Raw genomic sequence first — 22,429 nt, 5'->3', positions numbered from 1 at the left:
TCCCATGTTTTTTTTATGTTCACCAATGAACATAGCTAGTTGTTTTGGCTACCTCCTGGGAAGTTTTTCAAGGTGCGTGCGAGTGAGGACAAAGTACACTGAAAGGACTTCCGGTGGTTTGTGGAGCTAGTCGTCAACCCGATGGGCAATTCTGGTGGCGTTCCCGGTTCAGTCCGGGTGGAGGTCGCCCGGGCCGGGGCGTTACAGATGGTATCAGAGCGACCTTACGACCGTGAGTGCGCCTGTGGCAGGAGCACCCAGGGCACCGCCTAGCGAGGGAGATTCTAGGATTTGTCTGTGGTGTGATTCGTGGTTACACAACGAGGACGTTGTGTCTTTAAGTGGGGGTGATTGTAATACCCCGGTTCTGAGATTCTGGTTAATTATGGCTTAAAAAGTTAGATGGTACTATCCATATCACCAAGGTGCACTTCCTTTTCGGAAGCCCAAACTTAAGAACTCCAAAGTTAAGCGTGCTTGTCTTGGAGAAATCTGAGGATGGGTGACCTCCTGGGAAGTTTTCCAGAGTACGTGCGAGTGAGGACAAAGCACGCTGAAAAGACTTCTGGTGATATGTGGATATCACCGGTAGCACATACAACCTTCATCAATTGTAAATATCAAAATAAATAAACAAAAATAACTAGAAAGATTGCATGGGACCATTATTCAACAATGAATCATAAACAGTACCTTTGTTTTCATTTTATCTTCTACCATAAGCTTACAATTCCCACAAATAATTACTTCAATCAATGGATGTCCTTGCACTTCAGAAGCTTTAAGTACTTCAGAACAAGCTGTACAATGGAATGTCAGGGGAACATTTGAACCACTGCAATAATTAGCTGAAGTTGGTGAACAAAGAACATCAACATCTATCACATTAACTTCTCTAACTCTTTCAGATGGACTCAGATGCATCGGCAAATCTTGCACCGCAACCTTGTCTTTGACGACATTTATTACTTCGTCGTCACTCTCTATGACAACTGCCCTACATCTTTTACTGTCATGTCCATCTGCATCCACACTTTCGAGTAACCTCTTCTTGATTATACCATGCAGAATCAGCTTTTCATCCATAGAATTTTCAAGCTTCAAATCTTGAGCAGTATTTGTGGTATGGCCAGCAACTGGACAGGGGGAAATTTGATCAATGAAATCTGACTGAAACTCACCTGTGTTTGCAGTGCCATCCAATATGTCATTCTGAATGTGTTCCTGCAGAATTTATTGAACATGTGAAATATGGTCGTGGCCAAACAAAGTAATGGAGTTCATAGGAAAATCTTTTCAGACCTAGCAGAAGAAATCTAGCGATACCACCAATTGAATGTGTATATAATAAGTTAACAGGTTATGGGGAAAACACTTAAACTACAAAAGATTAGACCCATCTGGAAAAGGACACAGACTGATATTTTACTTTTCTTTTTCTTTTTTGTTTCAGACGAAGTTGAAGTTTCTTTGATACTTTCATGTCATCTTCTTCTCTAACCTGCAAAAGTTGAGGATAACTGTTTCATTTCATGAAGAATAAACAAGAATAAGAGCAATGAAAAATCTCAAAATGTATCATACAGAAATTACATGCCAATTATGCCATACAATGTAACGAGAACTACTGCAAAGCTGAAGTTAATCCACTTTCTTACTATATCATGAAATCTGTAATCAAAGAACAAGTAAAACAAGCCCTCCTATGGCTGGCTTCCTGCTCAGTCTGGTAGTCCTATAAGTGCAATACTTGTGTCTCAGGAAAGGATGGGCACATACATGACAACTCAAAGAGGGAAATCATACTAGAAGAAAATTGTGAGCATGAGTTCCCTTAGATCCAGTTAACCATATAGTGCTACGCCATCAAGATTAGTGATCCAGTACAAAAAAGTTTGGAAGTTAAGCATTTTAATGTTCCATCTTCCGTAGGGGCAGGATCACCCTTCAATTTCTGTTTTTCTTCCATCATTGGCCTGGGAATTTGGGTGTTGTAAAAAAATAACAAAAACAAAGTGCACAACTATTTAGGGCAACAAACAATAGTTATACAGAAAGAAAATATCATTATCTTTACTATCAAACCATGTTTATCCCTCTGTCCATCGAACTCTTTGCAAGGAAGAGTATATCACTATTAATATTCATGTAGTCTCCCTCTAGCACTGGCGCCTTTCACTCTATTTGTTTCAACCATTTTAACTATAGAATATATGAGTTAGATTTGAATATGTCTGTATCATCTTCAGTCATTATATCATCTACTGAAATTGCACCTAATTACACTCACAAATTAACATTTTTATTTTGTCCTTTTTAGTAAAGCCACATGTCCATCTTAGCTTTCCCATCTATGTTACCATAATTTTTTGCACATATTGCTTCTCTACAACTCAACATGATCCATAAGGTATGGTAAGTCATACCACAGTTAATCAAATTTTCTTGTTACCCTAAAGGGTATACGACAACCAAAAAAACCTCTACAAATTAGGCTCTATTCAATCAACCATTCTTTCTCTAATTAACGAAATCTTTATCAGTATCTACTTTCCGCTATATAATAGATCCATCATATATGAAATTTTATTTCTTGTTGATGTTTCCAAAAAAACAAGAATAAAAGAAATAAAAAGTCGAAGAAAATGAAGACAGAAAACTTTTTCCATAGAAAAAGGTGTTAGTTTTTCTCGATATTTCAAACTCTAAATTATGTATTTACAAGCTCATCAGCTAGGGCAAAATGGTATTGACTATAATCATAGTTATTAAAAGTGCTTGCCTCGCTGCGCCTCATCGTCTTAAGCGTGTGCCTTGTGAGAGGCACTGATAACTAGCATTTGGACCTATTATTTTAGTATGATTTATCAGTGTTTTTATCCTCTCATGTATCCAAATATGTGCTTTTAGTATGTTTTATTAGATTGGATCTTTGTTAGTCTTCATCTCAATTCCTGTACATTTTATGGGTATTTTGAATATTATTTGATTATAATGTGTTTTGCAGGAATTGAGGGAGACAACAATTCAGAGGAGGAACGCCGGGTTGATCCAATCACGATTTGGTTCAATTTCTACATGTTTGAGGGAGATTAAATGAAGGAAGAAGCCCAATCCAGAGCCCAATTTCAAAAGCCCAAGAAATCACCTTAAACCTTCTCTTTGGTCCGGTTCAATAGATTCAGATCAGTTCGGTTCAGGCCGGTTCAGCAAATCCAGTTCAGTCCATGGCTTTAAAAGGGAATAGCACCGGTTCATCATAGTGGTTTGGGTTTTCTTCCCTGTTTTCTCTCGCGTTTTCTTCTCCCGATGCCCGCAGCCCCCTTTCCCTCTTCGCGCGATCTTCTCCAATCCGGCGGCGACGACAGCAACTCCAGCGGCCTCTGTGAGCAGCGGCGACTTCATCTTGGTGTCCTCTTCCGGTGGTTGGGTTCGGCTCCAGTGCGACGAGCTCCCTTCTTTCCTATTCCATCTCAGTGACGGCGATTGAACTCAGAGCTAGGGTTTTCACCGGAGAGGTTTTGCTCAGGTGATTTCTTTTCCTCTCCATCCTTTCCTCAGTGGAGATTTCCTATGGACGGCGTTCCGAAAGCAGAGATCTCAACAGAGGAGGAAGTCGAATGTGCACCATCTTCTCCGGTGGAAGCTTTTCTTCTTCCATCACTAGTTCTGCTGTGTACTTCCCACGGACGGCGTTCCAAATGTGGGCATAATTCCAGCAACCTCAGTGGTGTATCCCTCTCCGGCAGAAGCAAGCTCAAATTTAGTGTGTATTAATTCCAGCAAGATCAGTGGTCGTGTGTGTTGCTGTCCACCGGCTTTGGCATTCCAGATCCGAGTCTCCGTGTGACGGCGGGAGTAGTCAATTGGTGTTTGATCGCGGGAGAGTGGTTTGGATAGCTTAGTTTACCTTTGTGTTTGATTGTTCATGTTTAGTTGTTGGCTTATTTGCATGTTTGATCTTATGTTTTCGTTATGATGCCAGTTTAATTGTTTAGCTTCGTACTTTATTTAGTTTCAATTATATATGATTGTTGATCTTGTATCATAACGTGACAATGTGATACAGGTTTAGTTTTTATGCATAATTAGGCTTTGGTTAATCGTTGTTATGGTTGTTTAGTTTAATTGCTTTTGTTTAATTGTTGATTCCTTTATGCATGTTTGAATTCTTTGTTATGTTTCATGTTATGCTCATTGATAGATGTTCTTGTATCGTAGCGTGACAATGCGGTGCAAGGAAATCTTCAATGGTTAGATAGGATATTTGGTTAATTTCTTTACGTATGTTTCTTTTGTAGAAAGGATCCTTATAGCGTAGAGTGACATTGCACTGTGAGTTCATTTTTGTTGATTAGTTAGGATTTCATTTATTGTATTAGGTTTAGAAAACCTCAAAACAAACCCCTAGTTCAATTTTGTCTAAAAACAAATGTCCTATCACGGGTTTCACGGGAGAAGTGATCCGATTTTCTACTATACTACCTTAGTGTAGGTTAAGGGGTTCGGTTGAGTAAAAATGAATTAATTTGATGTGAGCGAATGACAATCGCTTGTAATACTATACCAGGCACCTGGCGCGCTTAAGGCACTTGGTCTTACGAACCCGATGAAGATTCAACTATGCAAATCTGAAACATCTGATGATAATGATAATGATATAATTGAGAAAGATGATGAAGATTTTGATGATTTAGATATTTGAAGTTTTTTTTTAATTAGAATTATGTATATAACATATTTATTTATTAGTGAATTTTATATTTACATTATTGTTTAATATTTTATCCACCATAATTTTGTTAATGTAATATTTTAATAGAAATTCCCTATATATGTTTGAATTGTAAAAAAATTATATCTCGAACGCCTTACTTTGGTAATACGTGCGCCTCACCTTGTGCATTGTGCCTCAAGTTCCAGAGCACTTATGTGCTTTTAGACGTCTCACACCTTAAATAACTATGACTATAATACACTAAGAAAAGGTTTATCTTTAATGTAATATGTCAGTTTATCTAGTGCTAAAAAAAGAGATAGGGACTCCAAGTTATGCCTTGATGTAAACTTCAAATTTAATCTATTTAAGCTTTTTCTGTGTCAATAAAAATCAAGTACAAATCATCCTTTTCTCTGTGCTTTTCCATTAGTTGTCTTATTAAATAAATAGAACTTGTAGTGTATATCCTAAATGCATGACCAAATTGATTCGAAAAAATGTTTGTCGGATCTCTTATCCTCAATCTGTATAACACTTTACCAGAGTTCCAGGTCGAATTTATCAAGCTAATCCCTCTATAATTAGACTTTAACATTGAGATAGAAAAAGTTTTTTCCTCCATTACTAGGACATACTTTAATTCTCAAAAGTTTATGGAATAACTTATTAAACAACTATACCTTGATCTCCTAAACCCTTCTAAAGCTCAACAAGAATTGTACATGAATGAGCATTAACAATAAAAGATCCAAAGCACAGGCCTTTTGCAAGATGGTGAGACTGCACCATAGCAATCCAGATGACCGGGGTTCAAATCATGAAAAACTATTTGATTAAGAGGGTGAGTCGCTTTTGATGAATTAGGCAACCAAAGATTGAATCATGATTGGTGTAAAATATTGACCCCGCGAGTCATCCGAGTTGGTATGTGACGGGTGTTGCCACAATGAGGTCGCAGGGTCGATCCTCGAGGCAGCTGGGGAATAAATCCCCTATCCCCATATTACACCCTGTCCGTCACATGCTCGCTCAGATGCTGCGATTTACCTCCCTCGTGATGGCCTTGGATCGGATACGGCGAGGGCGCTAGGGGCGAGCGTTTCGCCTTTTGCCACAATTTGCCACAATGATTGGTGTAAAATATTTCATTAATTCTTTCCCCCCAAAAAAGTGAATGGTAAAGAATTATAAAAAAAATATGGTTACTTGAAGCCTGGACTAAAATATGGTAAAAATTGGAAAAATACTTTAAAACAATGCCTCTAGTAGCACCATCTTCTGACATCACTGAATTCTCTCTTAGCATCCTAAACGCCATCAAATCCTTTCTTGCAACCTCTTTGGCTCTCTTTGGTAATTTTATGTCCAAACACCTTTTTAAAAGCATAATAGAATCCAGATAGGGGAGACATCAAGATAAGTACGAAGAAACAATACCGAAGAAACAGAAGGAAAATGGAATGAAAAAACGACCTCAAGCAAGACAAAAAGTTCAATGTGAGAAGGCAAGAGAGAAACACACGCAAAAAAAAATACCAAGGGTCAATTTCCAATGAGAAGCAAATATCTACAAAAAAAAAAGTAGGAAAAACATCTAGAGGAATCAAATAGGGATAGATTTCTCTGTTTAGGATTCCATGGAAGAAAAGAACGAGGAAGAAATGTTTTAAACTATAAAGGGCATCTCGATACACAAAGCTCCTGCCAATATGGGATCCCATGAAAAGGTCATACCATATTGGATCTATTGTACGCAGTCTTACCGTACATTGCAAGAAATTGTTTCTGCAACTCGAACTCATGATCATAAGGTCACACGGCAACAATTTTATCATTATGCCAAGACTCCCCTTCAATAGTTTAAATCTATATGAATGGTTATTTAAAAAAATATATAAAAAGAATTATTAATATAATAATTTTGAATAATAAATTTGATTTTGACTAGAAATTACCAACAGTATTGCTTCTGCACAAATCTTATAAAAGCAATATGCAAATAAGTTAGGGAAATGTTTTCTCAGCCTCTGCCTTTCCTCCCACTATCTCTGCCAAAAGAAATGGAGGAAAAGAGCCCCTATAGAAACTTCTCCCGGGCATCTTTTCTCCCACAGTTCATATGTGATCTTAGTAGGAAACTGGACCTAAAGAAAGAATAAGCTTTTGTCTCACATAAGCATGTCAAGTTCTTCTATGAATGTTATAATTTTTTTACTAGTATTCATACAAGTAAAGACAGTTACATAACCTGCACCATGCATACCAACACGTGAAACAAATCCTCACACAGCAGCCCAACTGGTCCAGCAACAGATGTCAAAAAATTGAATGTTTCAACTCCAAAAACAATGAGATAGAAATGCAAAATTGAGTAAAATATGAATGAAGCAAAGACAATGACGCCCTTTCCTTTATTAGCTTGTTATCGAGCAGTTGAGTATGAAGAGTGAAACCCAACAGATTGTGCCTTTCAAAATTAAGTTGCATTTCAACTCTAGATTCATAGTTACTAAAGGTTGAGCCTAAGTGCAAGGCACAGCCAAGTGAGCCTCTTGTGCCCCTCAAGCATGTGCCTTATGAAAGCCAACTCTAGATTCAAAAATTTAGATGTTTGAAATTTTTTTTTTAATGTGAATTATGTGCATAATGTATTTATTTGTTACTAAATTTTATATTTACATTATTGTTTAATATTTTATGGACTATAATTTTGTTAGCAAAATATTTTAAGAGAAATTCCCTATATATGTTTGAATTGTAAAAATTTATATCCAGAATGTCATACTTTGGTAAGGTGTGCGCCCTACCTTGCGCCATGCATCTCAGTTCCGACACCTATGCGCTTTTGGGTGCCTCGCAGTTTAAATAACCATGTCCAGATTGCAATGCTAAAAATGGCATGCTTTTATTTTCAAGGTCATTAGAGCCATCTAGGGTCTACCCCAATATTTCATCCCTTCAATACTCACATATTAGCATTTTGTTTTGGTTTCCATGTGAATTCAATTATTTGCCTTTAATTTCTTTCCTTTTCTTCTTCATGGATATTTAGGGATCCCCATACTCGATGAAATAATTACTTATGGGTTTTAGAGAAAGAAGATTTAGAACATAGATAATCTACCAGTCCACTTCCAAAGCAATTGGAGGATGATACAGCCTTGGATAAATTGGTTTATGTATGTTGAATTATGGGTGATTTTGTTACACTTCCATTTCAAATATCTAATGATTTTACATCACCAAACAAAAAAACTGTTGGATATTGGAAAGGTGATGACTCTTCAATACTCGTGTAAGTTTTTAGCATGCTTTTAAATCTCATATTGTGTCATGCAACATGATCGAAACATATCATCCCCCCAAAAAAACCAAAACTAAATACTTGGCATAAGTAATTTATCTCGTGTTGTTGTGTCAATAATTTAAACAAGATAAAAAAACATTTAAATATAGATGAGGATATAGTAGGGAATCAAGCTCAATGACATATAAGGATCCAAATAAGAGATAAAGGTTTGGTCATGGTTATGGTTGTTGTTGCTTGTTGTTATGTCGGTCATAAAGGACAGCTCGGTGCATGAAGCTCCCGTTATGCGGGGTCCCGAGGAAGGATCCATTTTACGCAGCCTTACCCTACCTTTTGCAAGAGGTTGTTTCTAGGATTCGAACTCGTGACCTTTTGGTCACAAAACAACAACTTTACCGTTGCGTCAAGGCTCCCCTTCAATGGTCATGTCAATGATTATTGTATCATAAACATTCAACTCCCTTTGATATGTTACAATCTACGTCAATATGAATTGAAATGATGTTTGTTTTTTTTAAGCATTTATTCATCCAATACAATATTAAAATTGTACTATTCTATTTGGGAGTTAGAAATATAGATGTGTCCTTTTCTTATTCTTCTTTTCTCCTTCCTCCTTCTACATCTAATTCTATACCGTCATCATATGTCTAAACAATATAGTTGTAGTCAAAGACCGAAATTCCAATATGGATTTTGAACCTTTGTTTTAAGTGCATATATATATATATATATATGACTCCTACAATTAAGTGGTGAAAGTTAAAGGATGGGAAGCAAAATATATTTAAGGAGAAGGTAGAAGTGCAAGTATTAGGTGAAATATATGGTGACTCTAATACGATATGAGATAAGATGGTATCAAAGTTGAAAATAATAGTTAAGAGTGTACTCAATGAGTCAAAGGGATATGCACCACTAAGTAAGGAATTTTGGGATGGAATGAGAAAGTACAAGAGAAAGTGAAGGGAAAACGAACAACTTATAAGGAATTATATATTTGTAAGAACGAGAAAAACTTAAAAAAATATACAATAGCCAACAAAGAGGCTAAAAAAGTAATGAATGAAGCAATGAATGAAACTTTTGAATGATTATATCAAAATTTAGATACAAAAGAAAGGAAAAGAGACACTTATAGAATAGCTAAAGTGAGAAAAAGGAAGACAAGATATCTTATCCAAATAAAATGTATTAAAGATGAATGTAATAGAGTACTAGTAAACGATGGAGAAATAAAAGAGTGGTGAAAGAGGTATTTTTATCAACTTTTTAATGAAGATTTAGGTAACCAACTTAACTTAGGTAATTTAAATAGGTCAAATAAATATAGAAATTTAAATTTTTATCCTAGAATTCAAACTTTAGAAGTAAAACAAGTTTTAAATGGGATGTACAATGGAAAAGTGACCAGATGAAATTCAGATAGAGGTATGGAAGTGCCTATGAAAATAAAATATTGAATGACTTATAAAATTATTTAACATGATATTGAAAAGGAAAAAAATGTTTGATCAATGAAGGGTAAGTACTCTAGTTCCCTTATATAAGAATAAGGGAGATGTACAAAATTATGCAAACTATAGGAGTATTAAACTAATGAGTCATATCATAAAACTTTAGAAAAAATTAACAGAAAAAAAATTAAGGAGACCACGATGTCCGAAAATGAATTTGAGTTCATGCCTAGACAATAGAAGTTATACATCTTCACAATTAATTGAAAAATATCGGAGCAAAAACAAGATCTACACATGGTATTCATTAACTTAGAAAAAACTTATGATAGAATCTCGAGAGAAATTATATAGAGATTCTAGAAAAGAGATATGTTAGTGTAACATATATTGAACTAATTAAGAATATGTACGAGGATGTAACGACCAAAGTAAAGGCTTCAGGCGGAGTAGCTGAAGCATTTCCATTAAAGATAGGGTTACATAAGGATCAGCTCCCTATCTTTTTACACTAATTATGAACGAACTCACTACACACATTCAAGACACATTACTGTGGTGTATGTTGTTTGCAGATAATATTATTTTGGTAGATAAAACACGTGAAGGAGTAAATGCTAAATTAGAATATTAGCGGGAAACACTAGAAGGGAAAGATTTTAGGCTTAGTAGAATAAAGACAGAATATATGAAATTTAAGTTTAGCAATATTAAACGTAATGAGATAATTGTTAAGATATGAGATGACAAAATGCCTAAAACTGAGAGCTTTAAATATTTAAGATCATTTTTGCAAAACGATAGAGAGATTGAGAGAGATGTCTTACAAGAATACAAGCATGATAAAAATAGAGGAGAGCGTCGGGTGTTTTACATGACCGTAAAGTACCTCTAAAACTTAAAGGAAAGTTCTACAAAATCATAGTTAGATTGTAATGTTATATGGAGCTGAATGTCGGGCCATGACTCGAGCACATGAGCAGATGATGAGAGTTGCAGAAATGAGGATATTAAGGTGGATGTGTGGACATACGAGGATGAGCAGAATAAGAAATGAGAGCATTAGAGAAAAAGGTAGAGTTACATCTATTAAGGAAAAACTCCAAAAGGCACATTTAAGATGATACGGGCATGTACTTAAACGATCAATAAATTCTCCAGTTAGGCGATGTGAAATTATGACAAACACACATATCAAACGAAGAAGAGAAAGACCAAAAAAGACTTAGTTAGCAACAATAAAATAAGATAAAATTTATTTAAGTATAATAGATGATAACATAGTAGGAGATATAGCTCAATGGCGTAAAAGGATCCATATAGCCGATCTCACATAGTGGGATAAGGCTTGGTTATTGTTGTTATTTTAAGTGCATATCAGGTGATGAACCAGTTATTTAGAAAAGTTAAAACTTTACATGCACATGTTATTAAGCAAAAAAAAAAACTAGACAAACTGATATTATATGAGAAATACAATATATAGGAAAAATAGAAGTAAAGAATCATGGCAGGCAACTAGATGAGCAATAATAATTTGATATAATATAGAATGTAATTTTTTTTAAAAAAAAAAGTAACAGACAACCCAAAAAGACTAACATGATACTTAAAGCTCAATGACTGAAATTAAAGCATACTACAAAAAAAAATGTGGTAACTTATAACTCTGAAAATGGCACCACACCTTTCTGTAGTTTCTCTTTTGTTCTTCCGAAAATCCAATCTCCTTTTCATTTTGGATTGCTTCAGCGTATAATGGATTACCTTCAATTTCACCAATCTCCTCTACCTATGAAAGGCCAAAACAGAAATAGCTGATTGAGATGCAAGCGCTTGGGACGGAAAAAATAAAAATAAAAAAGTAAAGCATGCTTCCGAGGAGACAACTGCAAATTGAAACAAAAAAAATGTCAAACTTCAAAATGGCATAGCCAAGCATTATGGAAGAGAAGAGTGTGTTTTAGAAGCATAACATACTAGGCACTCCTTGAATAATAAGGCTAGCAAACATCTATCGGTCATTGGCATCACCATATGTGCAGACTGAGTACTCCTTGAATAAAGAAAAAAACTAACAGAAACTAGTTAATATCAATGTATCACCAACATCAGTTACGCCCCAGCTATTTGGTGTTGATTTCATGAACTTTATCACTAGATCTATGAAGCTCTATGCAAGGGTATATCACAAGTCACATAACTTAGGAGCGACAGCCTAACCTTGTAATTAAAAAGATCAAGATTTATGTTGCATAGCTTATTAATTTTAACATTGCTTATCTATGCTTAACCCCAACTCTCTCATTTTCATCCACACTTTGAACTAGCAATGACAAACTTTTGTGGACCGACATTAACAAACATTTGTGTCCTAAAATGAATTAAAATGTCAACCTCAAGGCTGTTCTGGGAGATATAAAAGAGCTGCATCACGAATAGACAGAAATTGAGTTAAGCTAGATAATGTCTTCCGAAGAGAAGATAAATGGCATGCTCCATCAAGCACTGCTCCATCCATCAGATCAAGGAACTTAATGAGAAGCATGAAGACAATGAAGGTGATCTTGACAAAGGCTGATCCATCATGAAACGTGAGACCATATGATATCACATGAAGAATGTGAGGCAGAGTGACCCAGCGCAAGCACTCAGAGAGAAGAAGATTGTTGATGTATAGTGGAGGACATTGTACCATTGCAGGGGATTGCAAGGAGAAGCGTTGGTGTGAGGAAAGGTGAATGAATTGCAAGGAGAAGCGTTGGCGTGAAGGCAACAGTGCAGTGGACGTGAGAGGTCACACAAACGAGCATGAGTGGTGCATGGACAACAAGTGAGATGGATGACACTTGCTGAAGGATCAACATAAATTGGGTTATGCAGGTTGTGAACATAGGAGAAACCAAGGGTTCACACAACTTACACTCAGAAGTCAAAAGCTTGCATGCAGCAAAGGGTACATTATGTGCGAAGGAACTCCTTGCCACGGAGGAGATACGCATGGGGCTTCAATGATGCATGCAGGATGCAGCAACAGCAGATCATAGCTCGTGGCTAGGGGAGAAAGAGAGATAAGGGAGGGGGCCAAGGACCTTCCTCTTAGAGGCATACCTTCTTTGAAACACTGCAACTCTAGGAAGGGAGCTTTAGTACAAAGTAAAATTTGATAGAAGAAAATATATCACTACAGTGCAAAAGGTAATAATTACATGCTTGTAGGGCTCATGATAAAATTCCAAAACTAAAATACCAAAGTGGGACTAGACTCATAACATCAATAAACTTATTAAGCTAATATCACTAATAGTCATATTGGCAAGAGATGAAGAACCCCCAAGCCTTGTAGGACTGAAAGAGGTCTTGCCCTTAATCATGTCGCTCTTAGGCTATGTTTACTTCTAAAGATGGAAAAGGGAAGGAAAGGAATTGATGGTGGAAAAAAAATCCATAGGAAAGGCCAAGAGAAAAGAAAAGAAACGGAGGGTGAGAGAAAAGAAAAAGCTCTCAGAAGGAAAGAAAGAGATGAAAAAGAGTAAATGGGGAGGAGTAGATAAGGATGGATCATGTCTTTGAATCGGTAACACGAGATGAGAACGGAGAGGAGAGCAGCCTTGGCGGTAGAGGGGAGGAAAAGGAAGGTGGTGGTCAGGTTTTTAGGTTTTTGTGGCGATTGTTGGTGGACCAGCTTGACCAGGAGGGTGGTGGAGACAAGGAAGGTGAAGAAAGGGAGAGGTCAGCAGAGAGAAGACCGAAGCCGGCAGAGAGGAGGAAGAGCTTGAACAGGGCGAACCAAGCAAGGAAGAAGGCGGAGATGCTGCGGAGGTAAATGGTGGAGAAGTGCATTGGGAGGAAAGAGAGAAGGCAGATAACAGGGAGGACTAAGAACCGAAGCCTGCCGAGTTTTGTCTAGGAGGCGAGGAAGAGGACATCATGCGGGGCCACCAATTGTGGTCATGAGTGAGGTCAATCGCAACTGCGAGAAATAGTTGTGCACGGTGAAAGGAGGAAATTGCTCTCCGCCCGATTTGGACGTAAGCAAAAATGATGAAAAAATTATTGCAGATGGATTTATAAATCCGTCTGTGTATTAAGTAAATAAAATAAAGGAAAACAACTTCTAAGAAAAAGGAATATAATCCATCCTTTTTTTATGAAGTAAACAAAAATTACCTCTCAAGTAAATAGAGCATTAGTGTGTAGGGCTCAATGTTGTCCCTAATCTAAAATACATTGTGTAAATAAAGGATAGCCCGGTGCACGAAACTCCCGCTAATGCAGGGGTCGGGGAAAGGTTTATTGTACGCAGCCTTTGCAAGAGGTTGTTTCTAAGACTCGAACATGTGACCTAGAGGTCACACGACAACAACTTGATCATTGCACCAAGGCTCCCCTTCTACCTTTTGAGTAAATGAAAATGATAAAACCAGAAAACTTTCACTATCAACATTCAACACTAACTTGGTTCACCAGTCTAGCCAATATGCAGAAAATGAACTTACCAATAAGCTTACAAGGAAAAGCTTTAAAAACAGAAAAATGGAGCGTGAAATGTCATGTATAATCATTTGTGTAGCACATGATACATGCATATTTTACTCATTCCTCAACTTCCTGTCAAGCTTCACTTTTCTCAAATTCTGAAACTACTACTTTATTTTCATAATGTTATGTATCTCGTCACTATCTCCAACCTCCAAAGAAATAGGAAATTATGCAAGAGAATTCTGACTGATTCAGAAAGGAAAATATATTTTGCATGAAAGCATCGAATGATGAGAATGCACGAATCTGAAGAGTATAAGGTTTAACACACGGGTGAGAATTTGTACCTCATTAACTCCAGGCAAATTAAGTCCTAAATTTGCAGCTTGTTGAGGAGTACTAGCCAGGTAAACAGCTGCCCAATTATTGCTAAGTGAGTTAATGTCTGACCACTGATTAGAATGAATAATCTCATCAAATGTATGCCAATCTTGCTCAGAATATTCCCTGAAGTTGTCACTGTCCTTGACAGAAAGATTTTTGGCTAAATAGCCACCAGAGCCTATCTCATAGACACGGCCATGTTTCCTAGTAGAATAATACTTTAAGTTAATTTAGCAACTTGCAACATGAAGAAGCACAAAGAATTAAGTCTCACCTCCTTACAGGTTGACAAGATTGTAGATAATGTTCAGCATCTCTAATTGATTGGTTAAGTTCAGCAGGTGCCTGAGTACCGACCCAGTGAGCTCGTTTCCTCCAAGCTTCAGTTCTACAGCAATCTGGAACTCGACTCTCTATATATTTGTAAAGACTTGGAAGCTCAATTCCTGCTCCATCAAGTTGTTCCTGTTACAGGAACATATTCTAAAGAGCTAACTAGATGCATGACAAACATAAAGAGTGGTGGAATTGAAATCAGAGTTCCAACAATCACAATTCAGAAATTCTAAAACTGTCAAGACCTTTGCGGCATGAACTCCAAGAAAGATCTGATTAACCGATATCAAGTTATCATCAAATCACTAAGGAAACTTGATTTAAATTGTCATTAAAACAAAAGTAACAGAATTATCAGCAATCTGATCATTGACATTTTTATATTACCAAAGTGCAAAGTTCAAAATTACTTAGCTTCTAAAAAGGAAGTGGTTGCTGCTAAAGTCAATCCCGAATAGTAATAGAAAGGGAAAACTGCCACTACAACTAGAGTTATGAGAGATAATTGGAAATATTCGGTATTTCCCAACCATAAACACAAGAAGACACAATTTTGATGGAAATAACAAGTAACCATTAATGGTTTATGTTATTTCCATGTACGAACATGATATTTATTGGAAGACAAGATTGCTTTCATTACAGTGATTGATAGAATGTCTTGTGCAGGGGCATAGCATCCAATCCTCAGTCAGGTCTGCCCACTAATAGCATAGGATGGATCAGCACTAATTATTGTTATGCTTCAAATCTATACTGGACCAATAGCATAAATTGAGCCAGTATGACAATTTACCAAGTTGTACTGTACTACAACAACAACCAAGTTTTATCCCATTAGGTGGGGTCGGCTATATAGATCCTTCTACGCTAATGAGTAATGAGTTTTATCCCCTACTATATCAACATTTATATTTAAATAAATTTTATCTTATTTTATTGTTATTAATCAAATTTTCTTTGGTCCCCATTTGATGTGCACATCTCTCATAGTTTCACATCGCCTAACTAGAGCATCTATTATCCATCTACATACACGTTCGTATAATCTTAAATGTATATCCCAATTTTTCCTCAATAGGTGCAACCTGACTTACTCTCTAATATTTTTATTTCTTATCTTGTTCATCCTTGTATGTCCGCACATCCAACTTAACATTCTCATTTCTAAAATTTTCATCTTCTGCTAATGTGCTTAAGTCATGCCCAACATTCAGTTCCATATAACATAATATGTCTAGCTATCATTTTGTAAAATTTTCCTTTTAGTCGTAAAGGTATTTTACGATCACAAAGAAAATTACACTCTCCTCCATTTCAACAATCATGCTTGTATTCTATGTAAGACATCTCTCAATCCCTAAGTCCTTTTGTAAAAATAATCTTAAATAGTTAAAGCTATCCGTTCCAGACAACTCGTCATCTCTTATCTTAACAATTGTCTTATTACGTCTAATATTACTAAACTTAAATTCAATATATTATGTCTTTACTCTACTAAACCCAAAACCTTTCACTTCTAACTTTTTCCGTCATGATTAGAGTTTAGCATCTACTCTATCTCAACTACTAAAACAATATTATCTATAAACAACAAGCACCATGGTACCATATATTGGATGTGTCATGAATTTGCCAATGATTACTGTACAAAGATAAAAACTTAGAATTAATTTTTGATGTAATCTTATTCTTAATGAAAATATTTTGGTTAATCCGTTATGTTGTTCACCTAAATCTTCATTAAAATGTTGATAAAAATACATCTTCTATTGCCCTTTTATTTCCTCATTATTCAATAGTACCATGTTGTATTCATCTTTAATATATTTTATTTGGATGAGATCTCTTATCTTCCTCTCTCTCACTTTAGCTATTCTATAAATATCCTTTTATCCTTCTTTTGTTTCTAATTTTATCCCATGTCATATTCAAGTCATCGTGTATTTCTCCTAACACATGTTCTTCTACCATTTTCTTAAATATATTTTGTTTTTCATCCTTTAACTTCCATCATTTAATTTTAGGAGTCATGCACATTTGTCTACTATTAGTACTATATTTGAGACTCATATCTAACACTACTATCTATGTTGGGTAGATAAGTTTTCTCCGAGAATGACCTTACGATCTTTACAAATCTTTGTCCTACTTCCTAACCATAAGAAAGTTAATTTGTAATTTATTATTTCCACTTTTGAACGTGACCAAGTGTTCTCTTTTCTTGAAAAAACGTATTTGCTTACTAGTATAAGGTCGTATGCTATCACAAAATCTAATATAATTTTCCCTTCTTCATTTCTTGTTTCAAACCCATAACCCCTATGCGCCCTATCATACTCTTCATTTTTCACTTCAACATGTCTAATAGAGTCAGAGAAATATTTATAAAGATAATAGATCTGCTCAAAGGTAGGGGAACATAACAAATTGTTACATACCTATCCTTTGTTAGATCATTATACCAGTTGAAATTAAAGCCATATTGGCCTAACTCTGATCAATTAATAGAATTTGAAACTCACTAAGGTTGGCATGCTTCCTATTGGAGCTATTATGAGTCATTAGGTTAATGGAGTAGCTATATGTGGTGGGTTTAGTCTCACATTCGGATGTTTTAGATTTATTGTTTATGTTGTGCCTTATATATACCATGAAACAATTGTTCCTCAAGAGAACAATCAATTTAATATAATTCTCCAGACTTAGCATGGTATGTAGAACACTGGTTTAGCATAGGAGTTTTAAAAAGTAATCCCCTTGGAGGGAACCGTCGATTTCAAAGTGATCGAGACAGCCTTTCCATCCAGTCATGTTTCTTTCCTACTTCTGCTCATTCTTGCCCAATTCAGTAGTTTGCTGTTTGTCTAACTTTTGCTCACATCTTCCACCAAATTGTATGCCATATGGGCGAACTACTTCATTCTGTAGAAGGGTGCTATCTCCTTGCTTATTGGAGAAAGGCCATAGAGAGCATCGTGAATCATCTATGTCTCAACCACTTGTGCCTCTTTCTCTTGCCATGACTTGTCTTTGTCTAGCAAGTTCAGCCTGTGTGTCTGGTTCATTTGAGAAACAAGGAGTTCAGCATCATCGTCCTCCAAATCTAGCTAAAGACATCTTGTCGCATGTGCTCATCTCCTTAGTTGGTTTGTGATTATTCTACCAACAGAAAATTGCACATTCTTCCACGCTTTCTCAACTCAAATTCTAGCACAAAGTAATAAATGAGTCTTCTTCTAGCTTGATCCCAGATTTGTGACCACAACATGTTCTTCTACGACAGATCTACATGTTGATACAATGGACTTCTCAACGAATAAATTACCAAATAGAAAATTTATTAATTCAAAAGATAAATTACAAAGGGAGAGTTGAGGTATTTTAAAGGTTTTATCCAAGTAAACTTAGAAAACAAAATAAAGTCAATGACGTAAGAAATACCCACTTACCTAATCTGACTTGATAACTTAGGAAACAAATTGTCTACACATCTTGCAGATATAAGATACTATCAAAACAACCCTAATACAAAAACTCTTTCTCCGACTATTAATGACTCTAGAAACAAATTAACACCCATAATTAATTCCAAAATTGCATCATTCTCCCACGCAGATTCTCACCCACCAAGAAGATTTCAACTCATACTCATTCGAGCGGGAGATTAAAGGCTCAATTAAGCTTTAAGTCATCAAGAATAGGTACATAGCAGTGATTTGTAGTGCATCTGAAGTCAAGAGCAAGTTTTGAAGTTCATCCGTGGCATATTGTTTGAATTGTTCGAGATCTTCATTTGTAAGATCTCAAACTCGTCTTCCATGCTATCACACCAAGAATCTACATATTTTACAACAGGAATTCCTCTTGTCGTGACTAATGTAAGTCATCAAGTAAAGAAGAATATAACACAGAATAATGAACTTGAATTAAGTAATTAATTAAAATAAAGGATCATATAACAAGGAAACACAATAACCAAAACAATTAGGGCAAGCATGCGTGGACAAAAGTAGAATTGTGAGAAAGCTAGGTCTATGTGCAAATTAACAAACCAAGTTAAACAAAGTAAATTTCAAGTGAGGAATGAATATTACCAAATTGATGTGAGCTTTTTCCCCAAAGAATTTGCAAAACATGGCCCTCAAAGAAGCAGAGTCTCATTGTACAATCTGCTCAGACACTCCTTACTCATTAGTGTAACAAAAAAAGCTTTTGCCCCTTCTTACATGGACTAAATAAATTGATCCCTAATTGCGGACAAAGCAGGTAAACCCACAGTTCGCACTAGCCAACAGGCATTGGAGATCAAAAGGGCAAGGCGTCATTGCATAGCTATCCAGCATCGCAACAGCAGACAGAGGATAAGGACAACGCGTTTAGTGTAGGGAGCCAAAAATGGTGACAGCAAGCAAAATCAAGCGGAAATGGAGGTCGCAAGGTGAGGTCACAAAGTCACAATAATCCATGTAAGCGGAGAATATGATGCTTGGTTGGTGGTGTTAGCTGATGTCGGGCATCCAGAGGAAGCAAACACTACAGACAACATGAGAGCAAGAAACAATAATAGGCAATTTTGTAGGTCACATCATCAGATGTTGATGCTACGAGGGTGGTCAATGACGTAGATTGTGGAACATGATTGGTGTTGGAGGATATTGTTGGGTGCCTATGATCGCAACGGTCTGCATCAATTGGTGATGAATGCAATGGTCACAAGATAAGCAGCAAAGGTTGATGGTGAGGTTGCATCGTTGGATGTTGATGTAATAGGGAGAGCGATCAAACCATGTTGATCACGGGGCTTAGTTGGAGTTGGGATGTTGTTGGGTGTCCTGCCATGAGGTTGACATCAGTTATGATTGCAATCGTTGGCATCGATCAGTGATTGGCGCAGTGGTTACGAGGCGAGCAGTGATAGTTGATGGTGAAGTCACATGGTGGGATGCAGTAGTAGCAATTAGTGAGTTTGCAGGGACATGGAGGAATAAGCACAACTACAGCTTCTCAAGAGCAAAGTTGAAGGAGGCGAGTCAAGGCTATAAGGAGATGAGTAGAGGCTATAAAGAGATGAGCCAAGGCTATAAGGAGACAAATCAAGGCAACAAGGATGAGCAAAAACTATATCAAAATTGAACCATTTGGCTTTCACTCTAATACCACTTTACATAGCACAAGAAAATGAACATGAAACACCAAGCACTTTGGTTTATAAATTCTATTAAAATATTGCCGTCGAAATGATACATATTGATAGCACTTTGGCTAAGCCATGAATGTTGCACTGATTAGCAAGAGAATAAACACGAAGCGACGAAGACTGACTTAGGGCTTGGATGTTTCGATTCTGCAAAGAGAATGTATGTTAAGGATTTATGATTTTAATTATATAAAGGTGGTTTTGCCCTTTAGTATCAAATGACAATTGAAGGATATTCTTCAAAAAAAATGTAGCTTTAAGAGTTTTGCCAACCTAGTCAATGTGTCATTTTGACAAAAAAAATAATTAGTTTACCGGTTCAATTGCACATCTGATCCACTCATACAACTAGACGAATAAGGACCTAGGTCTCATCTTTTCCAATCTAACTGGTCGGTTCATTCCACATTTCATAACTAAATGGGTAAGAAATGTCCGCTTACCTAATACAACTCAAATAACTTAGGAAACAAATTTAGGCATATAAAATACTTCCAAAACAACCCTAACACTAAAAGTTTCTCCTAAATTGAAGAGATTATCAAATAACTGTAGAACAAAATTAAAACCCATATTTCATTCCAAATTTGCACCACATGTATTCTCACTTCCAAACTATAGTTGCACGACTCCATGCGTCTCCACGTGTCGTCTAGTCCCTCACTACTTGTATCCTCTAGGCACACTAGAAAAAGATTAATATCCTTGGAAACAACAATGTTCTACTAAAATCATCGATATCTTTGGAACAAGAATGCCTCAAAAGCCATCTGGTTGGTATGCTATAATTTTTTAGAGTAATCCAGGTATCTGGGCTTCGCCTGACCAGCCTTCCCCCCATTCGCTTGCCGGCTAAATCCGAAGCATCGCTTACGCATACTCAAAAGCCAACCTCTAGAATCATTCCCATTGAGATTCGAATTCTGGACATCTTATAGGCAATTGATATATATGTGTACATATTTATAATGTCCATAGAATATCCTTTTCTAATTATTGCTTGCCGGGTAAATCCGAAGCATCGCTTATGCATACTCAGAAGCCAACCTCTAGAATCATTCCCATTGAGATTCGAACTCTGGTCCTCTTATAGGCAATTGATATATATGTATGTGCACATATTTATAATGTCCATAGAATATTCTTTTCTAATTACTGCTTGCCGAGTAAATCCGAAGCATCGCTTACGCATACTCAGAAGTCAACCTCTAGAATCACTCCCATTGAGATTCGAACTCTGGTCCTCTTATAGGCAATTGATATATATGTGCACATATTTATAATGTCCATAGAATATCCTTTTCTAATTATTGATAATTATGAATAATCTTTCTTTTAAGCGAAAATTTATTGGGAGCTATTGACAAGATAGCAAATCTTAAAATAAATCGAGACTAAATAGGCACCAGTGTTCTAAATGGCGCTTAAGGCGGCCACCTAGGCAGGAGGGAGGCAGACCTCACCCGTCTCGCTTTTGTCGGAGGCGGCCTTTTAAGGCAAGGTCAAACATGTAGGTTACAAAAAACCTTCGTTACTTTGATGTCAAAAAAACTCACCTCCTTCCCCTTCCGTCTCACAACAGCTGCCGCCATGTCGTCATCGATCATCGTCTATTGCCGTCATTAGGTCAGGTGTAAAATACTGAAAAATAGGCGGATATTAATAAGGGAATTTTCCGGAATTTTTGAAAAATTTTCGGGAATTTTTCGGAGCTCGTATGGACGAGTTCACGGGGATAAAAACGGGGCCCGGGAAAGCCTTTTTAGGCTACCCTGTTTTAATGAGGAAAAGATTTATTTTCTTTTCCTTTCTCTTTTCTTCTTCTCTTATTCTTTCCCCGCGAGCCGTGCGTGCCCTATTTCCCCGACCCCGAGCGGTTCCCCTTCTTCCTCTCTTCTCACTCGGCGCTGATCCCCTTTCTTCGTTCTCCTCTCCTCTCGGCACCTTCTCTACCCGACGCTGCCGCCGACCGAGTTCCTTCTTTCCGCACGAAGCAGTGCAGAGACAGCCGCTCCTCCCCGCTGCACACCGTGATCCCGACTCCTCTGTGCCGGCACCCGAGCCCTAGCGCCGACCGCCGTCCCTTTGTGCCCTCGCATCTCCGCCGACGCCGCCTCCCGATTCCTCTCCCCTCCTCTGGTCCGACGAGTCATCGCCGGCCCCTCTTCTGTACTGGTGCCCTAGCCACAGCCGACGCCGCCTGGAGAAGTGCCGACGATTTTCTTCCCACTGCTGCCGAAGCCCTAGCTTCTGCGCCATCCGCCGCCGTCGAACGGAGAGTGTCGGCCACCCTTCCTCTGCCCTCGAGCCCGAGCCACATTGCCGAGCTCTTTTCCCTCCGTGCTGTCTGCCCTAGATCGCCGGAATTCAAAAGATTAAGTCTTCGGTTAGAAGCAGCAACTCAAGCTTTGGAGTTCCCTTCCGTGCCCTAGTTCAACTGCTTGGTTTTTCTTTCAGCCACCTACAGTGCAACAACAGGGGATCATATGAAATTGTGGGATCTGTTCTCGGCAGCAAATTTGTCTCTGCTGTGGATTAAC

At 37.2% G+C, this 22,429-nt stretch overlaps 1 protein-coding gene across 7 annotated transcripts in view; it reads right to left on the bottom strand.

The window, feature by feature from the left end:
* LOC122015595 (protein CHROMATIN REMODELING 20-like) overlaps positions 1 to 22,429 on the bottom strand; it is an 81,331-nt gene that overhangs the window by 38,428 nt on the left and 20,474 nt on the right. For 6 of the 7 annotated variants that reach the window (XR_006120936.1, XM_042572571.1, XM_042572572.1 and 3 more), the window contains 5 exons: positions 14,628 to 14,818; positions 14,317 to 14,557; positions 11,175 to 11,279; positions 1,430 to 1,501; positions 694 to 1,224 (listed from right to left, as the gene is read on the bottom strand). Coding sequence is in view for 6 of the 7 variants with exons in the window: in XM_042572571.1 (XP_042428505.1) it covers positions 694 to 1,224; positions 1,430 to 1,501; positions 11,175 to 11,279; positions 14,317 to 14,557; positions 14,628 to 14,818 (1,140 nt within the window). In the remaining variant the exon portion in view is untranslated. Of the gene's footprint in view, positions 1 to 693; positions 1,225 to 1,429; positions 1,502 to 11,174; positions 11,280 to 14,316; positions 14,558 to 14,627; positions 14,819 to 18,786; positions 18,862 to 22,429 lie in introns of those variants that run through there. The other variant, XM_042572575.1, reaches the window with a different exon arrangement.

Source organism: Zingiber officinale, chromosome 8B, assembly GCF_018446385.1.
Source record: "Zingiber officinale cultivar Zhangliang chromosome 8B, Zo_v1.1, whole genome shotgun sequence".
NCBI classification, from domain to species: domain Eukaryota; kingdom Viridiplantae; phylum Streptophyta; class Magnoliopsida; order Zingiberales; family Zingiberaceae; genus Zingiber; species Zingiber officinale.
Note: the sequence above shows the minus strand (reverse complement) of the source record. Positions and strands in the feature narration are given on the sequence as shown.